The following is a 24,244-nucleotide window of genomic DNA, read 5'->3' as shown; positions in this document are numbered from 1 at the left end:
CCGGAGGTAGCGGGGCTGGGGAGGAGCGAAGGGAAACGCGGAGATCCCGCGGCTCGGTGCGCACAGTGGGGCCCGGGCTGCCCCGGGCTTGGCTTGGGAAGAACTGCCCGTCTGTGCCCCATAACATGTCGCGACATGCATAAGAAATGGCGATATGTCCGCGAAAGCATTGTGCCTGCTGCAGGGCGGCGGGAGGGCAGAGCCCTGGGGTGTGCGAGGAGAAGGGGGCAGCGCCCCGGACCCTGGGGATCCCCCCTGTGCCGGTCCCCCTGTGCCGGTCCCCCCCCGTGTGACCGGGGCCGGGCACGGGGGTATCGCAGCCCCATTTCGGGGATCAGAGGAGTGAGGCTGCGATTCCTGCCCCAGCCCCAGAATCGGGAAGAAAAAGCCTTTCCTTTCAGCAGAGACTCATGCATCAAACTTCAATTTTCCGGACGATTGAATTAGTGATTTTTTTTCTCCTGAACTAAAATACACTTAAGTCTTTGGGATTAATTACCACGTTCTGGTCCCTCAGACTGTAGTATTAGTTATCGTTGCCATATTCGACATCAGCCCTGACACCTCATAAAATAAGGAACTGAATTTCACTGACTCAACCTGCTTTAGCCCTGTTGGATAATTCAGGAGGGGGGCTTTATTCTCCGTCTGGGAGCCCTGTGTGAAGTGAACAAGATCAAATATGGATCTCTCCACCCTCCACCCCCCTCAAAAAAAAAAAAAAAAAAAGGGGGAAAAAAAAAAAGCCTGACAAAAAACCCCCAAGGGTTGCATTTCCAAGCCGGCAGCCGGGGCCCCCCCCCCCCCCACCTGCCCCCTCCTCTCCCGCCTCCCTACCACGTCCAAACGAAATCCAAGGCAGTGTCAGCTTTGGGGATGAAGGATGGGGAAGAGGGGGCGCAGCGCCCGCTCCGGCGTTTGAGAAATGGGGTTTTCACCGATAGGGAAAATCGTGGGCCAGGGGTGCGGGCTTGGCCGAGCCCCCCCTGGGAAAAGGGAGACGTGCCCGAGTTGGGGGGAGCCTCGCCCCCGGCACCGGCCCGCTCCCAGCGCCCGCACCGGGGTTCGGACCCACGGCCGCCCGCACCCACGGGGGGTCCAGGGCACCGATGGGGCGGGCACGCGGGGGCAGCCGGTTTTCCAGCCCATCCTCGGAAAGTCCCCGCAGTGTTAACGCACCCCTTTTAGCCAAACTTCGCTTTTTTCACTTCCACGGAACCGAAGCTCGGGGAGCACGCTTTCCCCGGGTTTATACCTTTTCTTTTTCCCGTTGGGAATCCCGCGTTCCCCGCTCGAATCCGGACCCATTTTCGTTTGGGAAAGGGGGATTCTCCACTCCGCCTCCCCCGTCCCGCCCCCCCCCCCCCCCTTTGTCACCCCCTGCCCCAACGAGGGAGCCCCTGCCGCATCGAGGAGCCGGCCCCGGGCACGGCGCCGAGGAGCTCCGCAACGTCCCGGGCCGCAGCGAGCCCCTCTACCGGGGGGCGGGTGGGAAAACGGGATCGTTTCTGCCCCCCCAGGACCCCCCCCGGGGCCGGGAGAAGTCCAGAAAATGGGAACGGCACCGGGGGGCTCGGGGGCTCGGGGACCCAACTCCCGTTTCGGCGGCTCCCCCGCCGGCGTCCTAGGCTGGTTGTAGGGGCCAGGATCTTTTTTTTTTTTTATTTTTTTTTTTGGGGGGGGTTGTTCAGGGGTTGTAGGGTTGTAGGGGGGTTCGGCACGGCCCCCGCCCGCTGCCAGAGCACGGAGCCGGCTGTGAGAGGCTGCGGCTGGCCCTTCACCGCAGGGCCCGATTCCGCGCTGGCTCCGCGTCCCTACTGCTGCTGCGGAGAGACAGAGAGAGAAAGGAGATTAAAAAGAAGGTGAAAAAATAAAAAAGCCCCACCCGATTCCGAAGTGTGCCTACAATTCGAGGGAGAGCAAACCCCGGGCAATAAATCTAGGCGGCTAGGTAATCCCAGGAAACGGCGCGTTTAAAAATGCATGACAAATGAGGGGCACAAGCCGGCGCTCGGTTTTTAAGCTAAATATATATATATATATATTCACAGACACAATAAAAAGCTTGCTGTTTTTTTTTTTTTTTTTTTTTCATGTGATTTTTTTTTTTTTTTTTTCCTCTGTTCGCAAATTAACTCACCCAAATCCCGGCTCTTTGGAAATGGGGTCGAGCCAAATGAGCACGCTGCAAATCTTGGGGAGGAGGCATTATTTACCAACCCGCCCCAGCCACGTGTGGCAAACTTCGCCGGGTTCAAGGCGGCCCCGGCAGCTCTGCTGTTTGCACACACGAGTCAATAGATGAGAAATCCAAATTAACTCCGAGCCTGTTTTCCATAGACCCAGCCACCTTTTTTTTTTTTTTTTTTTTTTTTATTTCGTGGTTATATTGAATTGTAGTGTTTGCAGCCTCATTAAATCCATTCCAAGACAAAAGAATAAAAGGCTGGGGGGAGGGAGGGGGCAGGAGAGGAGGGGGATGAGGAGAGGGAATGGGGGAAAAAAAAGAACAGATAAAGAAAACAAATAAAGCCCTTTAACTAGATCTTCACATAAATGTCACAGTTTCTCAGCATTTACGATTTGCCTGTTTAGCATAAAAACACTTAAGGACAAGATTGAAGGCTTTCCGAGAGATCTGGACAGAAGTCAAACCTATCACTCGGAGGAAAAAAAAAGACAAAAAAACAAACAAAAAATAGGGGATGGGAGGGTGGGGGCGGGAGGTGGCGGAAAACAAGTGCTCTTCCAAATAATACTAAAGAAAAGTGGATTTCATTGTAATTCATAGGCTTGTTCCAAATACCAAGAGAGAAAGAGAGAAGAATAGAAGCGCACAGATGCCCCGACGAAGGGAGAACAGCTCTGCTCCCATTGTTGCGGAGTTAAACAGTGGAAGGGAGGGTTAACCTAATCCATCAAATTGTCTGGAAATTGTGAAGAAAATTCAAAAACCATATGGTCTCCAAGCGCTCGCCTTCTCTCTGCTGCGGAGGGGCACGCTTGTTTCAGCATGGCGAACCGCAGGAGGCTGTATATGCTCCATTGTCGCTTGTCACTTCAGAGAAGAGGGCTCATTTGTCCCCAGTTTTCATGCTTTACGCTAAAAATTACAACCCCATCCATTCTCAAAGAGGAGAAAGATTTATTTAGCCTCGGAGAAACTGGACCAAAAAAAAAAAAATCCAACCCACAAACCAACCCTGTCTTATCTGGACACTTCTCGGCGGAGCTCTGCCACTGTACACCAGATTTGTCTTTCTCACATAAATTTTGCAAAGAATGGGGAGAAACACGCGTTGCTCGCCTCCAAAAGGCAGCTCACGCTGCCAAGGGGAAAAAGCATTCAGGAGAGCGTTAATTTTGGAGGAAAAAAAAAAAAGAGAGAGAGAAGAAAAAAAAGAAAATAAGAAAAAAAAAGAAAAAAAAAAAAAAGGAAAGTAAAAAAAAAAAAAAAGGCAAAAAAGGGGAAGGGGAATGGCCCCTTTTCCAATTTCCCATCCCATCCCCGTGCCCCGTAGGTGCCGCAGAGGCAGAGCCTGTGCCCGGGAGCGGTTGGTGCCGGCCGGCGGGCTGTGGGCAGCTCCCCCCGGCCGCACACGGAGCTGCTTTTGTGCAGAGGGGCCTCAGCTCCTTCCTCGCCCCCCCTCGATCCCCTTTCCCCCTTTTACCCCCTTCTTTTTCCCCCGGGTGGGTGCGGAGGTACGGGGCGGCTGCCCTATAAGCCGGCCCCGGGAAGGCAGCTGCGCCTCCAGCCTGGCCGCGCACTTCCACCAGGCAAAGAATAATAATAATAATAATAAAAGAATATCAAAGTGCTAAAGTTCTCGCTCAGGTGCTCCTCGCCCCTCATTTCCTCGCAGGTAACTGCGCTGCAGAAACTTTAAATGCGAACGGGATGGGGGCTGCTGGGGGGAGCGGCGGCCGCAGCCCGGGGCCGGGGTTAGTTCACAAAGAAGGACGGTAAAAGTATATTAAAATGGTAAAGATTTTATTGTATCGGAAAAGAGAGCTATCTGTACAATTCTAAGAGACAGTAAATAAAGCGACATTGTCCCTACCGGAACTTAAATAGCAGGCCTTTTAAAATTTGTACAATTCAAACAAAAACAGGTTTTAAATCTGTACATTTTTTTTATTTTTTAATTTATAGCGTAATATTTAAATGTATTGATCTTGGGATTTGTTCTTTTTATTTCCGTAGCATGCAAAAAATTCTAAAAAGAGTAAAAAATAATTCTAGGATTTTTTTTCTTTTCTTTTTTTTTTTTTTTTTGTTACCACCTTCATATCAAAAATACGAAAGGCAGCTTTTTAATAAAAGCACAACAATAGCAGAAAATGGTAAAAATAGCTTTTAATTGGTAAAATGAGGCAGAAATTGCATTGGAGACAAATCTCTATGCTCTAGGAAAAAAAGAAAGTATATATTTTTAAACTTGCATTATACCCCATCCCCAAGTTCCCAAGACTGCGAAAGGAAAAAAAAAATGTTTTTAAAAGGAAAAAAAATAATAAAATTACTTCGTGCACATTTGAAACATGCAGGGAAAGAAAAGTGGCTGATTTCGTGTCGTCGCCGTTTTAAGCCTAACTTAAACCTCCCCTAAAGCGGCTCGTTTCGGAAGTCTTTGGAAACAACCGCCCCCCCCAGACAGCTGGTGGGAGCCGAGTTTGTTCCAAGGTTACGCGTCTCCCTTATGGGTGAAATAATCGCAACGGGTGGATATTTAAAAAAAAAAAATAATGAAAACCTCAAAAAATAAAAAATAAAAGGGGGAAGGGGGAAAAAAAATCCAATATATACGTTTAAATATTTATACAGAAGCCGTCCGTAATTGCACCATTCCGAAGATGTGACAGGCGGAGGGATAGCGACTCTACCCTAAATTAATTTTCGCGTGACTGTGGGTGTGTGGGGGTGTGTTTGTGTGTGTGTGTGTGTGCCGGGCTGCTGCTGCTTATTGCTCTGACCGAGGAGGAGAAGCCGCCGGGCCGAGCCGTGCCGAGCCGTGCCGGGCCGGGCTGGGGGGGTGGGGGGGGGAGGCCGGTTTGGAGCCGTCGGGCGGGGATGGGGTAGCGGGCTGAGGGGGGCGTGGGGTGCGGGGGGGAGCCCGGCGGCCGCCCCTCAGTCATCCACGTCGATCTCCACGTCCTCCTCCTCCTCGTCCTCCTCCTCCTCGCTGTCCCGGCGGCTGCGGGGCCGCTCCGTGGGGGGCGAGGCGGGGCGGGGCGGCGGCGGGGCGCCGGGCTCCCGGGCTGCGGGGGGCGGCGGGGGGGAGCCGGGCCGAGCTTTGCCCCGACCCTCGGTGCTGGGCTCCAGCTCGGCCAGGGCCACGATGTCCACGGCGGGGTTGGGGCCCAGCTTTTTGGCGGACTCCACGTCGGCCTTCATCTCCTCCAGGTCGCGTTTGAGCTTGGCGCGGCGGTTCTGGAACCAGGTGATGACCTGGGCGTTGGTGAGCCCCAGCTGCTGGGCGATCTGGTCCCGGTCCGCCGGCGACAGGTATTTTTGGTAGAGGAACCTCTTCTCCAGCTCGTAGATCTGATGGTTGGTGAAGGCCGTCCGCGACTTCCGACGCTTTTTCGGCGTCTGCCGCTGCCCGAAGATCGTCATCCCGTCCCTGCCTGCCGACGAGCCGCCAGATTGCCCCCTTTCCTCGACGGCACCCCCCCCCCCCCCCGCTCCTTCCCCTCCCGACCCCTGCCTCTCCATGGGGAGGCAGAGAGGCTCAGCCTCCGCTCCTATACCCCCGGAGCCGGCCGTCGTGGCCCAAATCCTCCCTTATTCCCCGCTCCACCGAAAAACAAACAAACAAACAAAAAAACAAATCCCCGACGGCGCCCCCAACCTTTCCTCCACCCCGACCCCGAGGGGACACCCCCGGGCGCTTCTCCTTACCTTCGGCCGCCTGCAGCACGCTGACTTCCAGCCCCTTGAAGGTCTTGCTGGCCAGCTCCTCCAGGGCGCACAGAGGAGACGTTTGTGAGAGCAGCGGCCGGCCGGAGAGGGGCAGCCCGGCCGGGGGGTGCTTGTCGGCGGCGGACAGCAGGTGGGCAGTCCCGCACAGCGCGTAACTCCTCCGCACCGACGGCTTGTTGAGGATGTCCTCGATGCTGAAGGGGGTGAGGGGCTTGTTGGAGTTGGCCGGCGGGGGGAGGTGATCCAGAGGGCTCCTCCGGCGTTCTTCCCCCGACGAAGGTTTGGCTTCTTCTTTGGAAGTCATGGTGGGGCCGGGCCGCGCGGGGCTGCCTTCCCCACCCGCCGCGGGGATGCGCTGCCGCGGGGAGAAAACCCCGGCGGGAGCGCGGGGAAGAGGCGGAGGAGAGGGCAGCGAGCAAAAGTTGAAGCCCACCTCCAAGGCCGGCGGAGGAGCCCCGGTTCTGCCCGGGGAGAGCCACGTCGGGCGGCCGGCAGGGCGGCCGGGAGCGGAGCTGCCGTCGGTCCCTCGCCGAGAGGTGGTCCTGCCGCACCTCCTGTCCCAGGGTTTCGGGTCGGGGATTTTTCCCTCTCTCTCTCTCTCTGTCCTCTCTCTCTCTCTCTCTCTCTCTCTTTGCTCTCTCTCTCTCCTCTCTTTTCCTCTTCTCAGCTGCTATTTTAAGAAACACCCCAAATCGCAGCACTTTCCCTGCCCTCCCCCCCGAAACGAATGCCCCCCAAAATAATGAAAATTAAAAAAAAAAAAAAAAAAAAGGAAAAAGAAAAAAAAAAGACTTCGAAGAGGGGGAGAGCAGCCCTCGCACCGAGACCTCGGACCGGGGGGAAAGAGGCGAGAAGAGACGGGGTAATTGACTATTGCTAACAAGTTATTGTTGATTGGGAGGTAATCAATTATCTTCAATGACACTTTTCGCCCTCTCTCTCTCTCTCGCTCGCTCGCTCTCTCTCTCTCTGTCCAATGCAGGCTTTTGCAAGTTCGGAGACCCATTAATTAGGAGGCGGTATGTAGGTGGAGCCCAGTTGAATTATAATGCTGAATGCACTTGTCATATTCTGGCCCTGCTATTTGTTTGGACATATATATTTTTAAATTACATTACAAACCAGCCTTTATTGCATAAGGATAATACAGTAGAGTGAAAAATAATAATAAGCGAAAACAAAACAAAACAAAAATTCGGCGGTTTCTTTTTTTTTTTTTTCTTTTTTATTTTTTTTTTTAAAAAAAATCATTTTTTTTTTCCAGATATATATTTTTTTCTTCTATTTCTCCCTCTTCTTAATTCCGGCTACTAGTTTATCTAAAATGTCTCTCTCGGGCTCTACCCGGAGCCGTTTGGTGTTTTAATGAGGGGAAGAAGGGGAGATGCGTGTTTCCAGGTAAGGCAGACCTTTCCTTTAGAATAAAACCCGAAGATTGCCGCTGGATTTGTCGTGCTCCTCTTTCCCAGCGCCCTGTGCCGGGGGGGTTGCGGGGCCGGGCCCCCTCCAAGTTGCTGCCGCCGGGGGTCTGTGTTCGCGGGGGCTGCGGTGGGCCCGGCCCGGCCCGGCTCGGCTCGGCTCGGTTCGGCTTGGCTCAGCTCGGCCTCCCCGGGCACAGAGGGCCGGATTCCAGCCCCAGGCTTTCCCGTGCCAGCCCTCGGGTGGCTCCGGAGTTGGAGGGGGGGGCAGAGGGGGGGACGCGGGGTGCTGCAGGGCTCGGCGCTCACACCCTCGGGGAAAATCAACGCGGGACACGCAGTGGGGGAGAGAATCGCCCCTTCTAATCCGGAGCGGGGCCGGAGACAAAGCCCGAGGACGGGGGTGGGGGGGAGAGCGTGCCTGGCTCCGGGGGCGGGGGGTCCCGGCCGGGCTGCCGGCAGCCGGCCCGCGGCTGGACGGGGAGGACCCGAGGGGCTCTGCTCGGCTCCGGCTCCGGCCCTAACTTTTTCCTTCCTCACCTCGAGTGGCAGGAGGAGAGCGGCTGGCAGCTCCCAGGCCGCTAGGTACCAAAGAAGCACAAAAGAAGCAAATGGCTTCTCTCCTTAAAGCGCCCTCTTCCCATTTTTTATAGCTCTCTGGGAGTCTCTTTATGCAGTGACCTATTTTTAAAGGCCTATATTGGGTTATTCATCATATCAAATACTGCGAGGAGCTGGGGGGAGCCGGTCGGGGGGGAGCGTATTACACTGATTCTAAATCGCCGGGCTTCTTTGCTTTGCTAGGTGGATTATTTGCTTCGCTTTGCTTGGGTTTTATGAAGTGATTTAAACATATTTTAACCAATTAGAGACTTTCCTCCTCTCCCTTGTGTCCCCTCGCATTATTTTCCAGCGTGGCGTTTTATGTCAGGATCCGGGTTTTACTGAGGACTCAGCCGGGGATGCTGGTGTTATAATTACAGAAATAAGATTTAAAAAAAAAAAAAAAAAAGAGAGAGAGAGAAGAAGAAAAAGAAAGAAAGAACGGGGAAAAAAAAAATCCAGTTCCTGGGTGAGAGCTGGGGCAGGCTGGCCGAGCGTTTTGGGATGTGCCGAGCCTGCAGCCTCGCTCGCCCTCCTCGCGGCCCGGATCGCAGCGCAAGGGCGCAACTTGCGCCCCCCCACCCTGAGAGCAGCCCTCTCCGTTCAGGGTAGGGGTGAAACTGTGCTAAGGACGGCAAAGAGCCGCAAAGATTTCGGGTTTCTCCCCTAGTCCCTCCAGACAGCTTCTCCCCTCCTGAAGGGGGGTCAGGGGTCTCAGTGCCCCCAGTTCTTTTTGGTTCCCAAGGGAACCAAAGCGGGCACAGCCCGGGGGGCGGGCAGCACCCCTAGGACGGGCTCTCCGGCCCGGGGGGAGCTTTTTCGTTTGCCTCGCCCGGTTCGTGGCAATGATGCGGGGCTCAGTCCCTGCACGGGTGGCTCCAGGCCTGGCGCCTGCCCTTCTCCCCGACACTCCCAAAATATCACATCTCTGGGAAAGAGGCAGCCGGTGGGGGAGAGAGGGAAGGGGGCTCTGTGGCTGTCCCGGGGGGGTCGCCCCGACCCCACTCCGCCGTGCTCTGTGCTGCTCGCTGGTGCCTTTGGTGCGTTGGGGTTTGTTTCCTGTGCTCCCTTTGCGCTCGCTGCAACTCGCTCCCCGCACATCCATCCTCTATATCGACACCCTATATATCTGCGCTCCTGGAGGGGGGCAAAATTAAAAGGAGGTGCAGGCTGGGTTGCCCCTGCCGTGGCTTAGGGAAAAAGCACAGCATCCCCCTTCCGCACCTCCCGATGCTTAATTTTGTTTTGTTTTGTTTTGTTTTGGCAGCCCTCTTGGCATCCGGCCCCGAATCCGAGACCCTCGGTGCCCCGCGGCGGGTCCCATCGCATCGCCCCGTCCTCGGAGGGCCCCGGGGAGCAGGGGGGCACCGGGAGCAGCCCAGGACCGGATCCTGCCACCGCCACCAAACTTCGCGTCCTGCCGGGTTCTTCTCCTGCCCGCCCAGCCGTCGGTTCTTCTCTCCCAGTTTTGGGTTCGTTTTGGGGGAAAAACGCCTTTATTCGGAGCGTTTCACCCCGCTTTTACCAGCTCCTGCGAGGGGGGACCCGGCACCCATTCCCCCTTGGGGCACGCAGGAAAGTTTGGGGCCGGACCCAAAGAGGGGGAAACGGCGGCACTGGGGGATGGAGGAAGGGGTCTTGGAGCCGACGGGGAGATGTCGCGCAGGGTCCCCGCCTTCCACCGGGGAAGAAAAGCGGGTGAAGCAGCGGCCTTTCCCGCAGAAAACCCCCGCTGAACCCGAGGCTTACCCGGGGCCGTGAAGGAACCCTCCGGCTATGGGGGGCAGCTTTGGAGGCGTCTCCCCCCGCCGCCCCCAGAGCCTTATTTTGGGGTGGCGGCACCGTCACCCCCCACCTTTCCCCGCCTAACCCCCCCCCCCTCCGCAGGCAGCCCGGGGGCCGCTCGGGTTTGGCTGCGTCCGGCCCCGCTTTTGTCCAGGAAAATGTCACAGGAATAGAATTAAAGCAGGCGGCATAAATCATTCAAGTGTTGATCACCAAAGTAACTGCGTACAAATGACACCTCCTTCCCCGGCATAGCTGAGCCGTGCATGGCTCCTAGTTATGTCTGCCTGCTCGAAGTGCCCTAAACACGTTGCGGCTCCCTGGGAGAGGCTCGGAGAGGAGCAGACTCCGTGCCCTCCAGCTGCCAGCGAGCTCAGGGCCTTGGCACAGCATCCCGCACGGTGTGGGGGGGGGAGCCCGGCAACTAACTCAGTTTTGTCTTAAAGCCCCCCTCCTTTTCCCCAGATTTGGGGTTGCGAGTGCGCGCAGGCGGAGAGAGCCTGGAGGTCCCCTTCGCCTTCTCTCGCAGAGCAGCCGGTAAATGTCCCCATGTCCCCCGTGGGTGGCCACAGGTGTCCTGCTTCCTCGCCTCCGACGGGCTCCTTGCTCCCCCCCGGCAAACAACCACCCCCGCCTGGGCGCCCGCAGGGTCCCGGCGCTGCCGGGGAGGGTGCGGGGGGGGCCCCGGGGAGCCCCGCGGAGCTGAGCAGAAGCCCCCCGACAGAGCCGATCTCCGGAGGTCGTTTTGGATCTGTGTCCCTCTCTTTCTTCCCTTCGCAAGCCGTTCCCTTGCGGGGGAAAAAATAATAAATAACTTCGCCGCACCAAAAATAAACCTGACCCAAGCGCCCGCACCCGGCCGGGGAAACGGGGCCAGGAGCAGGGCGGCCGGGCGGGGAGCGCACCTCCCCCAAAAGCCTTCCCATTTAACCAAAAAAAGAGAGAAACCGGGATTTTCCCCGGGGCTCCGGGCAGCGGGGATGCGGGGAAGCGGCGGAGGCACGGCGAGGCCCTGCCCGAGCCCCCCCTTTTTCCCGGGGGGAGGAGGGGGGCGGACACGAAACCCACCGCCCTAAAACCACGGCTGAACCCAGAGCAGCGGGGGGCAGCCCCCGGTTTTTCGTTTGCGAGCAAACTCCAGGGGACAGCCAGCGGCACCAGGGCCGGTGGGGATGGGGGATCGCCCCCCCCCCGCCCGCCCCCCCCAAGGGGACAATTTTTTTTTCCCCGGGGGGCCCCCCCCCCCCCCCCCCCCCCTCAGCCGTGCCCCTACAGCCTGCCGCCGTCGGGGAGGCCGGGAAAGGACAACGAGCCTCTGCTCTGAATTTGGGGGAGCACCGATGTCGGGGGGATGCTCCCGGAGGAGGGTGCCTGGGGTCTGGATGCAAGGAAAAACTGGGAGCCCCCCCGCCAGTAAGCCGGTCCCAAGCACAAACTAAACGCAGCTCCCGGGGGTGTCCCCATCCCAAATGCTGGGTGGTCCCTAAGCACTCCGGGGGACCCTCCCGGGGGCTTTCGGGGTTCTCAGGGGACAGGGACAGGGACAGGGACGGATCCTTCTGCAGCCGCCGCGGGGACTCCCTGTGAGTGCCTGTGGCTCGATGTGTTTTTAGCCTTTTAAACTCCAGAATTTTAATTTCTAGTCCCAGAAACGCAGCTGGACGCGGGGTCCCGGGGAAGCACAGCCGGGACGTGCCTGTCCCAGGTCGGAGCGAGGCAAGGACTTGATTTATTTTATTTTATTTATTTATTTTTTATTTTATTTTATTTATTTTATTTTACTTTATTTTTTTACTTTATTTTTAACCACTTCGAGAAGCGCCATTTGCAGGACCCCCGCGGAGGAGGAGGAGGAGGAGGGAGGCCGGGGGCGGGCAGGGAGGTGGCACGGAGCCACCGGGGGCATTTCAGGCCTCCCGGCCGTGCCAGGCTCTGTGGGCGGCAGAGATTTGGCAGCTCCCGGGCCCTCCGTGCCCCTTCTCCATCCCGGGAGAGGCGAGGCCGGGGCAGGGAGCAAACGGGGGCGAGGAGCACACAGGGGATGCTCGCAGGACGTCCCCTGCCCCACGACTTCTCTCTGGACAAAAACTTTGTTGGACGGGGGGGAACAAGGGGGGCATCCACATGGGGATATGACAGCCGAGCCGTGCTGGCTCCTTCGAGACCTGTAATATCTCCTCCGCTCCCGGCACGCGTGAATAATTCACCAGGCTGCCAAATGCAAGTAACGTGTGGCAGCTCTGAAGGAGCCGGGGAGGCGAAGGCTCATTTTTTGGGGGGCAGGAGGAGGTGTGGGGAATCAATTGAAACTTAATAAAGGGAGTGGGGGGGAGAATGGCGGAAATAAGCCAGGCAACTTCTTCTAATAACAACTTGGTGTTAATAATTCAGGAGCAGTCATTGGATTATAGCGCAATATCCGAAGTACGTGTTGCCGGCACAGTGCGGGTGGATAATGTAATCGGAGCTCATTTTGCCTTCCAATAAATTACAGCAGCAAAAGTTTCCTGTTAAAGCAGTTATTTGTATTTCTTTTTTGAAGGTGATCCACCTCCCTCCTCCTCTTCCAACAACCGAAGTGAGAAAATTAATTAAAAACTAATATTTCCCTTGCAAAAGCAGTATTGAGATGTGGAGCGGGAGGCACTGCCGGAGTTTGGCCATGATCTCTTCCAACTTTCTGTGCTGCAAGGCTGCTCCTCCCTCCCTCCCTCTCTCCATTTTTTTTTTTTTTCCCATTTCTCCATCCATCCTTTTCCGCACTCTGCCTTGTAGGACCCCTACATGCTCCCCCAGCACAGGCACCGCCACCCCAGTGGGTGCAGAGCCCCCCGCCTCCCCTGGGACACCTATGGGACATGTTGGGGATGGTTCCCAGGGGAGGCACTCGCCCCCCCCTGCAGCTCTGGGGCTCAGACACGGAGGCCCTGATGGAGCGATGGATCAGCTGTGCCCAGAAGTGGCTCCCCTTTACCTGCATGGGGGGCAAGTGAGAGCCAGGCTGGGCCCATGGGGTTTCCTTCGGGCAGGATTCACCTCTTCCATCCAGTGGTACGAGTGCTGCTGGGAATTAAAACTTGACTATCTCTAAAATCCCTTTGTGCTGGGCTTGCTCTCCTTGCCCCCCTTAGGCCCAGACCATAGAGGGTCTTAAGGGGTTCCCAAGGTGGTCCCCAGCCCTCTCCCAGCCCTCGCTGTGGATGTGGGGCTCTGCTGCGCCCCTCTCCAGTGCCAGCAGCTCCCTGCATCCTGCCTCAGGCCCATTTCAGACCTGCCTTTTCCCAACTTGGCCATGATCAGGACAGACACCTCTGGTGGGATGCTTTGTACCTCGGTTTATTTTATTCTGCTTTCTGCCCCAGGAGCCTCAGCTGTCTTCCTCAGCCCAGGCATGGCCCCTTCGACGGGCGCGTTCAGCATCCTGTGATGGTGGTTGGCATTTCTGTGCTGCCTGAGAGCTGCTGTCAGCTCGCAGCCTTTCTGTACCCATCGCTGTCAGCTCAGGCTGCCTCCTGGCTCCACTGCTGCGTGCCGGTGTGAGGACGAGAGAGAGAAGAGCTTCCTGGAGCAGGCTGCGGCAAAAAACTCTCTCCTATTAGGCATCTCCCTGATTCCTGCTTTTCAGGAAATGACTCAAACTCTGAATTCCAAGGCTTAATATCACTGCAAAGATGCCTCATCTTTAGTGATTCCACCTCTGTGCTTGCCAGGGTCCAGCCAATCTCTGTCCTCTGTTCTGGTCACTTTGTGGAACCAAATTCCCACGTCCTCGTGCCTGACACCTGGGGCTCCTTTCCAGCTGATGAACGATGACTTGCAATGGTGGAACTTCACTGCCTGGGATTCTTTTTTTTTTTTTTTTTTTCCCTGTGCCACTTAATAAAGCATGTGTAGTGAACAACCTCAAGATTTCTCCCATTTTTCTGCTTGAAATCTCCTCGGGGTCTACTTAGTTCTGCTGCTTTGTACAGGTGTGGAGAGAAGGCCTTGGCTAATGCCAAATATGCAGCAACACGTGGGCCTGGATTCTGCCTCCATATGAAAAAACAGTCAGGAGCCCCACATCTGATAGTCCTACACTTTAATGAGGACCCGCTGGTCTGAGGAAGAGCTAACGAGGGGGAGTGAAACCCATAAAGGGAGGCCCCAAAAGTGATGCAAAAATGATGCAGCTGGGGGTGTGTATGGGGAAGGGCTGGGGTGGGCGTCACCCTGCCCTTACATCTCATCTTGGGGGGGGGGGGGGTCTGAGGCCTCGGGAAAGACCCGTGTGAGTGGAGGTGAGTCTCGAAGGGGCTGCGAGAGGGGCTGCGAGGGGAGCCCTAGAGCAGGGGACCCGCGGGGCGGAGGCTGGGAGCAGCCGCTAGAGGGAGGACGGGGAGCGCAGAGGGTGCGCGGCCGGGGCGCGGGGCTGGCCCGGGGCCGGCCCAACCCCCGGGGCGATCCGCCAGGAGCAGCCCCTCTCCTGCTCCTAAATCCTATATTTTTCGGCTTAGGAAGCCGTCTACCTGCTCCTGCGGCTTCTTTTAGCGTCAGCTAAGAGGCTGGCATCAAAAGGCTCCTGCGCCCGGCAAGTCCCGCGTTAGAGCTGCTGCAGTGCGAGACCTCCAAGGCAAGCAGGGTAAAAAAGTGACTCCAATTTCCTAAGGTTAAACACTCGTCGACTGGTAATGCAAGCTGCAGATTGCAGCAATGTGATTTTTTTTTTTTTTTTTTTTTAGATATATACACATCATTACATGGTGACCTTGCTCCCCAGAGGGGAATGCAGGAGAGGGTGAGGAGTGAAACCCGGTGGGGTGCCCATGCATCCCTGAGCTGTGGAGCAGTTGCAGTGCTGTGGGTGCAGCAGGGCTCCTCGTTTCTTTGCCCTTTTGCCCCGTGCGTGTGCATAATCTGCAGCCCCACTGGCTCTGTGTTGCAGAGCTGGGCACGTAGTGCTGCGGGAACATGACCTTTTGCTCTGAAGATGGTAAGAGCTTTGTGCTGGCAGCAGAACGGCATACCCGGTACAAATATAATCATCCTGATAATAAATCACCATCCATAATAAGAAGACATCGTTAATAATAAGTCATCCAGAGGCCTCCTGAGACCTGCATACAACTTACTGCAAAAATAGCTAGGAAACATGGTGTGATCATTACAAGGAAGATAACAAATAAAAGAGAAAATGACTTTTATAGGCATTTAGCTCTTCTCTCCTTCCCCCAGCTTCCAGCCAGTTCTGTTGTTTGTCTGGTATCAGGATGGCTATGATTTAAGTTTGGTCACAAACTGAGACTGAATTCTGCAGATGCTGAGCCTTGGGTTCCCAGCACCTGTGAGCTGGCCAGATTGCTGCCTGTGAAGGAGCTGCTGGGCAGAAATCCTTCCTTTCTTTTCCTTTTATTTTCTCCCCCCTCTGCTCACAGTTTGATCCCGTAGCTCTCCCAGTTTCTACAAAGGTCCTGGAAGCAGGCAAGCGCTCCCCGGTTATGATATACAGGAGCCAGCTGAGGCCTTGCCCATAAATGTCGCCTCTTTCTGTACCTCTTCAATTGGCACGATTTGTTGCCCGGCTCACATGGCTTTGTTTCTGCTCAGCTGACGGGGTGACCGGGCTCTGGAAACCGGAGAGCAGCGAGGGGCAAACACGTGGCGAAAAAAGAGTTTTTAAATGAATGAATGTTTGCATTGAGAACTCTCCAGACCCAGGAATATTTCTGCAAGTAAACTGTCTGGCATCAAAAGGCTTGTGAAAATTGCCCGGTGCATGGGAGCTGAGGGAATTTTGACACATTTGGTTAAGGACGAATTTGCAAGTCGTGCCTTGTGCTGTTCCATCAGCTCCGAAATAGATTTGCTCTGGATATCAGCGCTGCTTTCTTGCGGCAGAGGGGGGAAGAGGTTAGAGCTGTTAAAATCTTTCTTGGTTTCTACCCTTGTTTGCGTTTGCCAGGCAAACAATAGCAGATGTTATATAGTCAGTTCAGTTCGCTACTAGTCCCATTATGTTCTATTTATGTTTCACTTTATTGGCTTTTTTTTTTATTTTCCTATTATTGTTTCACTCTGGGGGAGGCAGAGGATATAATATATTCATCTTTATTATACAAAATCTGTGTGAAGCATTTAATAAAATGCTGTTTCCACACAGCTAGGAATATTACTGTTAGCTATTCTTAAGTTAATGCTCCTATTAAAAAATGTTTGATGGCTGCAGTGACTGGAACTTGTGTGGACAAAAAGCGCACACGCCACTAAATAAGGCACTCGTGGCAATTTAGAGATTTCCTGATGCCTCATGGAAAACTTCTGGTTAGCCAGCTTTTTGCTTACTTAGCATATTTCCAGCATTGCTCTTCCCTGTTTTTTATTAGATATGTTTGGGTGGAGAAGTTTTGCTCTTCCTTCCCCAAACTTCCCCCTGGTACAGGAGAGGTGTGATCCAGCCCCATCCCCAGGTCGTCTTCAGAGACAGGGATTTTAGCAGATGAACGACGGGAAAGAACCTATTCCTGAGAAAGTAAAAATCCATTTTCAGATTATGGTCTTCTCCCTAATGGAGAACTTTCCAGGAAAGGCGCAGACACCCGCACCCGGAGACAACAGCGGCTGGCAGATAGATGGTTTTGTTTGCAGAGGCAGAGCTCAGTCACATGCAGCCCAGCGCCAGGCTTTTTCCCTGCATGGGCAGGGCTTTGCGATGCAGAATGAGGTTGACGAAGCCTCTCAGGATCAGAGGTTTTATTTTTACCTGTCTCATTTAAAGAGCAGCGAGGCAGCTCGGTGTGTGCTTGCAGGGGCGCTAATGACAGTCGGCGTGGCACTGATCCATGCCAGCACCGTGTTGAGAGGCTGGGGGAGGCCGTACGGGGTCTGGCCAAGGTCTGCCTGGCCCTATACCCTGAATCCAGCCATGACTGGTGGAAGGGTGTGCTTAGGGAGGGGGAAAACCCAATTACAGAGTGTATTATTGCCATTATATTAGTGCATTATGTTATTAGAATGCGTACCCTAGCGAGTATATGGCATGCTTCCCTGGGATACTTCATCAGCCCCCAGCAGTCCGTGGTTCAGAGATTCCTGAGAAGTGATACTTGGGTGTTTTACAGCCCCAGATAGATTGCTCCTCCACGAACGTGTCTAACCACTTGTTCAACCCATATAATCTTTTGGCATCCACAATATCCCGGGGCAATGAGTTTCACGGCTGATCTACAAGCTATGCAGATAAGATCTTCCTTTCATTTGTTATGAGCCTGCCACCAGACAACTTCACTCGGTTCGCACTTGTTCAGGAAGAGGCAACACACAGTTAATCCCTGCTCACCCTCTCCCCAGCCTGACAGCGCAGATGTCCGTAGTCCTTGGTATTCCTAATATTCCCAATTTTCCTAAATTCCTGGAATTCCGTATTCCTAAACTCTGGAAGCATGGAGCTGACCCAAGGGGGAGTGTGTTGCCTGTAATTCAGGGCTGGGGAGCGGAAGGAAAGAAGGAAAAAAGCTCATCCTAGCTGGCCAGAATCTCCAGGGTTTCCCAAGGAGCCTGGGCAAAGCACAGAGGGAGTTTGAGGTTCTCACGCTCTCCTAGGAGAGACCTAAGCAGCTCAGGGTTTTCTGCTTTGCTTGCCCAGGTCTGGCTCTTTCATGCACCAGATGTGACAATGAGAGAGAAGGGGGAGGTGCAGGGGGGAAGGAGAAGGGGTCTTTAGATGAGGCTGGAGCCCCCATCCTCATGGAGGTGATGGGAACAGCTCGATGGCACTGTGGGGGACACCAACCCTGCCAGGCTTGGGAGGGAGCCTCTGGAGAGGCAATCTGAAGGCTTTGGTATATGACAGGAGTGAGGAGCGAGCCAGATTTGCTCGAAATACCTCATTTTAATTGTGGAAGGCTGCCTGCCGTCTCCCTGCCTGCTTGCTGGGAAGCATTTCCATCCCAGCCATGCAACTTTAGGGCTGCTGGGAGGTGCTAGGGGTGGGCAGGAATAAGTCCTTGATGCAGGTGTCACCCCTTGAGCAGTCCTCAAGATTTCAGCCTTGGGCTGCCCCATGCCCTGCTGGGCAGGCTCCTTTGGTCACCCAGCCTCCCTGCTTTGATGCATTTTTGCAAGTTTTTCATGTTTTGCTCAAAAGCTTGGGGGCAGCTCAGGGGTCACGGGTGGGTTTTCTAACCCATGTTTTGTGGAGAGAGAGGTACCCTTGAAGATGAGCTGATGCTTATGGACAAACCACCCAGGGCAGGCAACAAGGATAAGACAGACATGCTTTTGAACCTATCTCCCTGCTTTTTTGGCTGCTTGGTGTTGACAGGACTGAAATGGAGCATGGATTTCCCACCAGGACCTGAAATTTTAGTGATTTTCCCAAATTCCCTCAGTCTCCAGAAGCCATTAAACAAAATCACTGCCTTCCCTGCGACCTCCCATCGCAGTTCACGATCTGATGCTCTGCACTGCTGTAACACGCAGCCCCTGGGACATCTCCCCACCCCGGGTGTCTGCTGAGCACCTCGCAAACCACCCATGGGCTTGGCTGCATCTGGTTCTGCAGTGCTTCAGCCTTGCAGGTTCCCTGGTAGGAGCTGACTGGCACAGGGAAATTGTTCCTCTGGTAGTCTGTCTTTCAGAAAAGAAAGACACTGTTTCTGTCTGGCAGAAACCGTGGACGTACCCTGCCCTTCACCCCATGAGGATAATTCAGTCCCGTTGGGAAACACGGCGCCTGCCCCAGAGGTGAGTGACTGTCTGCCACCGCTTCAGCCAGTGAGCCTGAGAAACAGGGACGGGGTGGTGTTTCTTTACTTTTTGGGCTCTTTTTCCTGTTCTTGGTTATGCTGAAGGCTGTTATGGAAAAATCTCCCGGCTGTAAGCTCTGGGACCCATTTCCCATAAGCAGAACCGGAAAATCTCACTCTATGCCACAGCTCCCTACACCCCAAACCCTACACAATGTCCCTGAATTAACCAGACTTAGACACCTCCACATCCTCTTCCATCAGCCCCAAGGCTCCCCAGACACCACCAGCAGATGTCATTTGTAGGGCCTTGGGTGGGCCCTGCCTATGCTGGTGTCCCCCTGCCCCATGCCCAGCATGGGCTGAGCTGGGGGTGCCGAGCAGGGCAGAGCAGCTCAGGCAGCCCCTTCCCCAGCCCCACCACACGGGAGGGGAGCAGCATCCCTCCCATCTCCCCAAAAGTGCCCTCCCCTCCCCAGCAAACCCCTTCACCTTCCCCTCCCCTCCTCGTGCCAGCAGCCGGACAGAGGAGATGAGCGCACGAAGGCCGGCGGCGCGGCGTTCTGCTGGCTGCCTGTGTGGTTTTCCATCCCGTTTCCCTGGTTTCGCATGGCAGCGGCCCACGTTCGCCTGCACGGAGCCTTCCTCTGGCTTGCTGGCAGCCGCGCTTCCAAACCCAGCTTGCCGTTTTCCCCAGGGTGGTGGGATTGATTGGCTCCAGCCGGAATGGGCATGGCTCTCCGCTGCTTGGACCGAGATGCAACCATCTGTTACACCTCTAGTTAAAAGTACATAAAGTTGAGCATTTGCGTGTCGACAATACCACCCCTGATACGCTTTCCACCGCACATCCCTCTCACACTTTGGCAGGATCTCGCACCGCGATGGGCCCAGTACAGGAACAACCGGCACTTCAGCTCTGCTGGAACGAAGCGGCGTGGAGATGGCAGGGGTGTAAATCAGCCCCTTCCTCGCTCTGCTGCAGCCGTCCGCCCTCGGTTTTGCAGTGTGCTGTGCCCTGGGCTCGCCCCTCGCTGCGGCTTGGTCCCAGCAGCCCACCAGGCTGCAGCCCTTGCTGTGCTGGCACCCATTGTGGTGCTGGTGGAACCGGCAGCGCATCGCTGCTCACCGGGCACCCGTCAGGCAAAAGCGCCAAGGATAAAAAGGCAGAGACATGGGAAAATGGGACCAGCATGTAAGAGAGCCCAGCGTGGCCGTGAGCATGCAGCTGTATTGCCCGCAAAGCCCTGCACCTGCAGAGGGCTGGAGCTGCCCTGCTCACTGCTGCCAGCCTGGCCCCATGCTGGGGTGTCCCTGCGTGGCCGTGCCATGTGGGAAGGGCACAGGAGCAGGGTGGGAAGGTGGCTGCTGTCCCCTACCTGCAAGCACTGAGTGTGATAAGGCCCTGCCATGGGGTGGTGGAGATGGTGGGAGAAGGGCTCAACGCACACCCAGAGCCTCTCTGAAAGCTGGGAGGAGAGCGGGGCAGAAGGGGAGATATCTGAGCTTGACAGAGGGCCGGCAGATGGACTGGAAGGAGCGTAACCTCGTGGAAATGCATGCTCTGGTCCCGGCAGCTGGCATTATGGGGCAATTAGTGTAACAACTCATTTCTCACTGGAAAGAAATGTGTTCTCATTCCACACAACGGGCATAAGGGCCTGGGATGGGGCTCAGAGCCCAGGAGAGGTCAGAGCCAGTGCAGCCACCATCACGTGCGGCAGCTCCTGGTTCAAACCCAGCAGGCACCCCTGGAGCGGGAGCACAGCACCTCGGGAAGGGGCTCAGCACGCTGGGATGAGTTACCCCCCCAGCTGGCCTGTGCCATCCACGTCTGGGTGTAAGTGACACCCCCACCCTGCCAGGACCATGCCAGGTCCTTGACCTGGGAAGAATTGCTCGGCCACGCCGGCCACCTGACTGCTGGGGCATCCTGCTGAGGAGAGAGGCTTCGGCACAGCCCGGTGCCAGGGTGGAGGGGCTGCTTTGATCAGCCTCTCAGGGGAGCACGTGATCCCTGGGAGAGCGACGTGATCCCCGGGGGGTTACGTGATCTACCCACCCCAGGGCTTGAAGAGATGGGAGCTTCTGGTTGAGGGTGCTGGAGGATGTCCCCTCCCTGGGCTGTGGTCACTGCTGGGTCTGCACCGAGACCCATGCTCACCAACACGTCCCACCAGAGCCTGTCCCTCCTTGGGGGAGTGTGGGGGTGGTTTGGGTGGGCACCCTGACTAATCTAGGGGTCTACAACCACCCAGGGTGACAGGGGGAGGACCCACGGAGGGAGAAAGGGGACAAAGGGGAAGGGAGAAGAAGAGCCCCCAAAAGGAACGGGGAGAAAACAGCCAGAGCAGGTGGCAGAGGAATGGGAGAGAAGCAGGGGGAAGAGGACAAAAGGAAAGATCAAGGTCCTGCTGCCTGTCAGCCCTTCAAAGGCCGGGTGTAAAAGGATCTTGGAGGGAGTGGAGGGGACAGGTCATGCCAGCCTGCAGCCTGGACAAAGGAGATGATGACAAGCAACTATTTTAGCAGATGGCCTGCAGCCATCTCGCCTCGGGCGGCGCACTCATCCAGTCCCCTAAGCTAAGCAAACACCAGCCTTGGGTCGGGAGCTGGGTGGCCAAGCCCAGGCGGTGGGACGAGGGGCTGCTCCCCGGGGGCACCGTGAGTTGGCAGAGGTGGGGAGCCCCCGAGGGTCACCTTTCCAACCAAGTGTGTGACAGCTTTGGGCTGGGTTGAGGAGCATGGGAATGTGAATCTCGGAGTAGAATTGCAGGGCCAGATCCTGGCATGGGACGGGACATGAGGGGGATGCTGAGGTGCCTGGGGAGCTGGTACGGGGAAAAGATGCTTTACAACATGTCTGCGTGGTTTTTCTTTTGGTTTCATTTTCATGTTTTGGTTGTGTGGGAGCCAGGCAGGAGCAGTCACAGCGGGAACTGTTGGGAAAGCTGCTAGCAAATACCCAAGTGTCTCTTCCACAGCCTCTCCCTGCTGTCTTTGAGGGACCGCGGGAAGATGGTGACCCTGCTAAGAGGATGCAGGGCGCGACCCACAAAGCACCTGCTTTACTTAAAGCGCGGGCATAAAGCCCTCGATAGCCAAAGAGATTTAAGCACATGCTTGGAGCAAAGCCTGGCTGTCAGCATGCTTGTTGAATCAGGACAGAGGCTGTCACACAAACATCAGAACTGGTCTGCAAACATGGCTGCTTTAAATTCATCACCCAAACCTCGCGTGTAGGCACCTCTCTGGATACCCCGGTAGCCAAAGCAGCGCCGCTGGGTCACGGGAAGCTGCCATTAATAGAAGCCGGGCCCTGAGCCGTGCCAGGTGGGTGTGGAGCAAACCCAAGAATCTCACACATTATTTCGATTGAGACATCATTGACAGGGAGAGAAAAAAAAATCCTACCCAAAGCTCCTAAATCCACCAAGCTTTAAAAAGCCAGCAAGGAACGGCCGGGGCTGAACTTGGCTGCGCTGCTCCTCTAGCAGGGATCCCTGGGGCATGGCCGAGCCTAGTATTGCCTCTTGCATTTTTATCCCATTTGATTCATTCTATTTGTTCTTGATCCTGTTAACTTCATCCTATTGATTCAAATGCATTTCCATACTCCCTTACGGTCCCCTTCTTGCATCACTTTCAGATTTAGGCAAACAGGACGGGCTCTTTCTGCCCTGGGAAACACAGCAGTTAGCGCAGGGGCATGCTGCTCCCAAACTCACCTCCCAGGTCAGGGGGACAGGGTTTGTTTGTTTGTCCTGCTCAGACAAATGGGTTCATTGTCACTCAAAGTAGGATGTGCTTCTGGACGCGTGCAGACTTGGTCAGAGGGTTTTGACCACGCAAAGGGCAAAACTGGAGCCTGTTGAAGTGGTTTTGGAGCAGTTCAGAGCATCTCTGTGATGGGAGCCATTCCTAAAGGCTGCAAAAATACCCCAAGGTGGGGATTTACAAACCTGCATCCCCAAGCTTTTCACCATGCAGCGGTCCTACAGTTACTGCTGCCTTCTGCTGTGCCTTGGCTGCTGGTGCGGATCTGGGGTCAGGTCTCCTGGAGGCGTTCAAGTCCTCTGAGTTTGCTTTTGGGTTTTTATAAGAATATCTTCATTATTTAGGTGTGGGTCTGCAGCTGAACCCTGAGCATCTTCAAGGCGTGAGGAATGGGTCCGAGTGGGGAAAGGAAAGAGCCAAAGAGGAAAAGGTAAAGGGGTGACGCAGGAGCATGTGGGTGTGAAACAGGGTTTATCTGCATCCAGACTCCTCGTCAGTGGTTTCTGCTCTGGCACAATCACAGTTGCGTCTCTTTTGGCACCACTGGTGCTTTCCACAAGGACTGGGCAAGCAGGGAATTAGGGCATTTGCAGGAGTCACTATTTCAACAGTGTTTTCCCAGGCAGCCACCTCCACTCAGAGTGACCTGGGGATTTTTAACAAGTGGATTCCGGTGGATCCACACCTGGGAGCAAGGGGTGTACCTGTGTGCCTTGGAGCACTCAGCCCTTGCCACCCCCAGGTTTTCCTTCCCGGTGAAATCCACAGAGCCCCGTGCCCTCCAGACTGTCCCTCAGAGCTCAAGACCTGTCCTGTGTCACGTTCCTCTCGGCTGGAAAGGGGAATAAAGGACCTCACTGTAAATAAAGATGAAAACCCAAACGGCATGCACAGCGCCTTGTTCAAAGCGCTTGGCGCATTTGAAATCAGCGGCTCCATAAAATCCGAGTGGGTTCAGAAACGTTCGGAGTCACGGGAGCTGGGGTCCCCCTGGGTGGAGGGGGCGGGCAGGGGTGGGGGGGTGCGAGGTCCCCTCCCCGGGGCTGGGGACCCGTAAATCAGAGCCTTCGGCCTTTGCCGTGGCTCTCGGCGGAGGGGTCGGGGGTCAGGAGCTCCCCTCTCCAAATAATCCCGGACAATCAGGAAGTGTTTCTCGTTTGATGAATTAGGTGTATAAAATCCGTGAAGGGCTCACGGATGGACAGACATTTTCCTTTCTTCATGGGGATAATATTTCATGATTTGGGGAGGAAGGAGCACAAAGGGGAGGGGGGGAATAATTAGTAATTTGTGATTAACTCTTTTCACGGGTATTTTGTTTCTTTGTTCTCTAATGCCGCCTGGAGCCATTTAAAAAATGACTTAACGACAATAACCAAAATAATCGCTCTTCGTAACTAATGGCTGTGTCAGAACTTGGAAATCAAACCGAGGGTCTTGGACCAAGTTGCAGGGGAGATGCTGAGCGCGGGAGAGGGGGTGGAGAGGAATTCTCTGCCCGGTATCAGATGAATGGTCAGAAAGGGCCCTGAGATCTGCAGCAATAAAGCAGAAGACAGAAAACCTCCCTGGAAAGCTGGTGGCTGAGGAGTTCAGGTGGTGGGAGGCATGGACAGAGCCCAGGAGAGGCCCAGAGCTGGCTGCGAGGGGCAGGCTGTCGGCGAGCTCGGGACCCCAGCCTCACCGCTCTGCCTGGCGCACATCAGGCAGCGAGAGCATCACGTTCAGAGCCTTTTGGAGCTATGATTTAGAAAGGCAAATCCATTCTGGCGCCTGATTATGACACTGACATTAAAAGCACCGGGAACCTCTAATCGATGGAGGTTAATTTATTTAGACGTAAAACAGGAATTAATTTGAAAGGGGCTGCGGTGGAGCACGAGGCTCCAGCCATCCCCGGCGGGTGGCAGGGACACCTTGGCTGCACTGAAGGTGGACACCACAGCTCTCCTGGATGGAAATCTGTCAGTCTGCCCGACCCCGTGCTGCCTGCAGCCTGGGGAGATCTGGTTACG

At 55.4% G+C, this 24,244-nt stretch overlaps 1 protein-coding gene and 2 long non-coding RNA genes across 3 annotated transcripts; 2 read left to right on the top strand and 1 right to left on the bottom strand.

Annotated features, from left to right (window-relative positions):
* Positions 1 to 3,977: 3,977 nt before the first annotated feature.
* LBX1 (ladybird homeobox 1) lies at positions 3,978 to 6,929 on the bottom strand. The gene is made up of 2 exons (XM_035330660.1): positions 5,903 to 6,929; positions 3,978 to 5,628 (listed from the first exon to the last, which is right to left on the bottom strand). Exons 1-2 carry the CDS (start codon positions 6,225 to 6,227, stop codon positions 5,129 to 5,131), a joined length of 825 nt encoding a protein of 274 aa, XP_035186551.1. The 5' UTR covers positions 6,228 to 6,929; the 3' UTR covers positions 3,978 to 5,128.
* Positions 6,930 to 13,930: 7,001 nt separating this feature from the next.
* Positions 13,931 to 19,525, top strand: LOC118169207. Its single transcript, XR_004751962.1, has 3 exons — positions 13,931 to 14,009; positions 18,345 to 18,450; positions 19,323 to 19,525. It is a non-coding gene; the product is annotated as an uncharacterized LOC118169207 (long non-coding RNA).
* A 28-nt stretch (positions 19,526 to 19,553) lies between these two features.
* Positions 19,554 to 20,607, top strand: LOC118169208. The gene is made up of 2 exons (XR_004751963.1): positions 19,554 to 19,846; positions 20,140 to 20,607. It is a non-coding gene; the product is annotated as an uncharacterized LOC118169208 (long non-coding RNA).
* Positions 20,608 to 24,244: the final 3,637 nt, after the last annotated feature.

This window comes from Oxyura jamaicensis, chromosome 6, assembly GCF_011077185.1.
Source record: "Oxyura jamaicensis isolate SHBP4307 breed ruddy duck chromosome 6, BPBGC_Ojam_1.0, whole genome shotgun sequence".
In the NCBI taxonomy this organism is placed as follows: Eukaryota; Metazoa; Chordata; class Aves; order Anseriformes; family Anatidae; genus Oxyura; species Oxyura jamaicensis.
The sequence above is the reverse complement of the archived record's forward strand: the minus strand, read 5'-3'. Positions and strand labels throughout refer to the sequence as shown.

Excerpts from the sequence above, each read along its gene's own strand:
- LBX1 (XM_035330660.1), bottom strand. The coding sequence starts at position 6,227 with ATGACTTCCAAAGAAGAAGCCAAACCTTCGTCGGGGGAAGAACGCCGG. Across the intron at positions 5,629-5,902 it reads CGTGCTGCAGGCGGCCGAAG|GCAGGGACGGGATGACGATC; the intron begins GTAAGGAGAAGC and ends GCTCGTCGGCAG.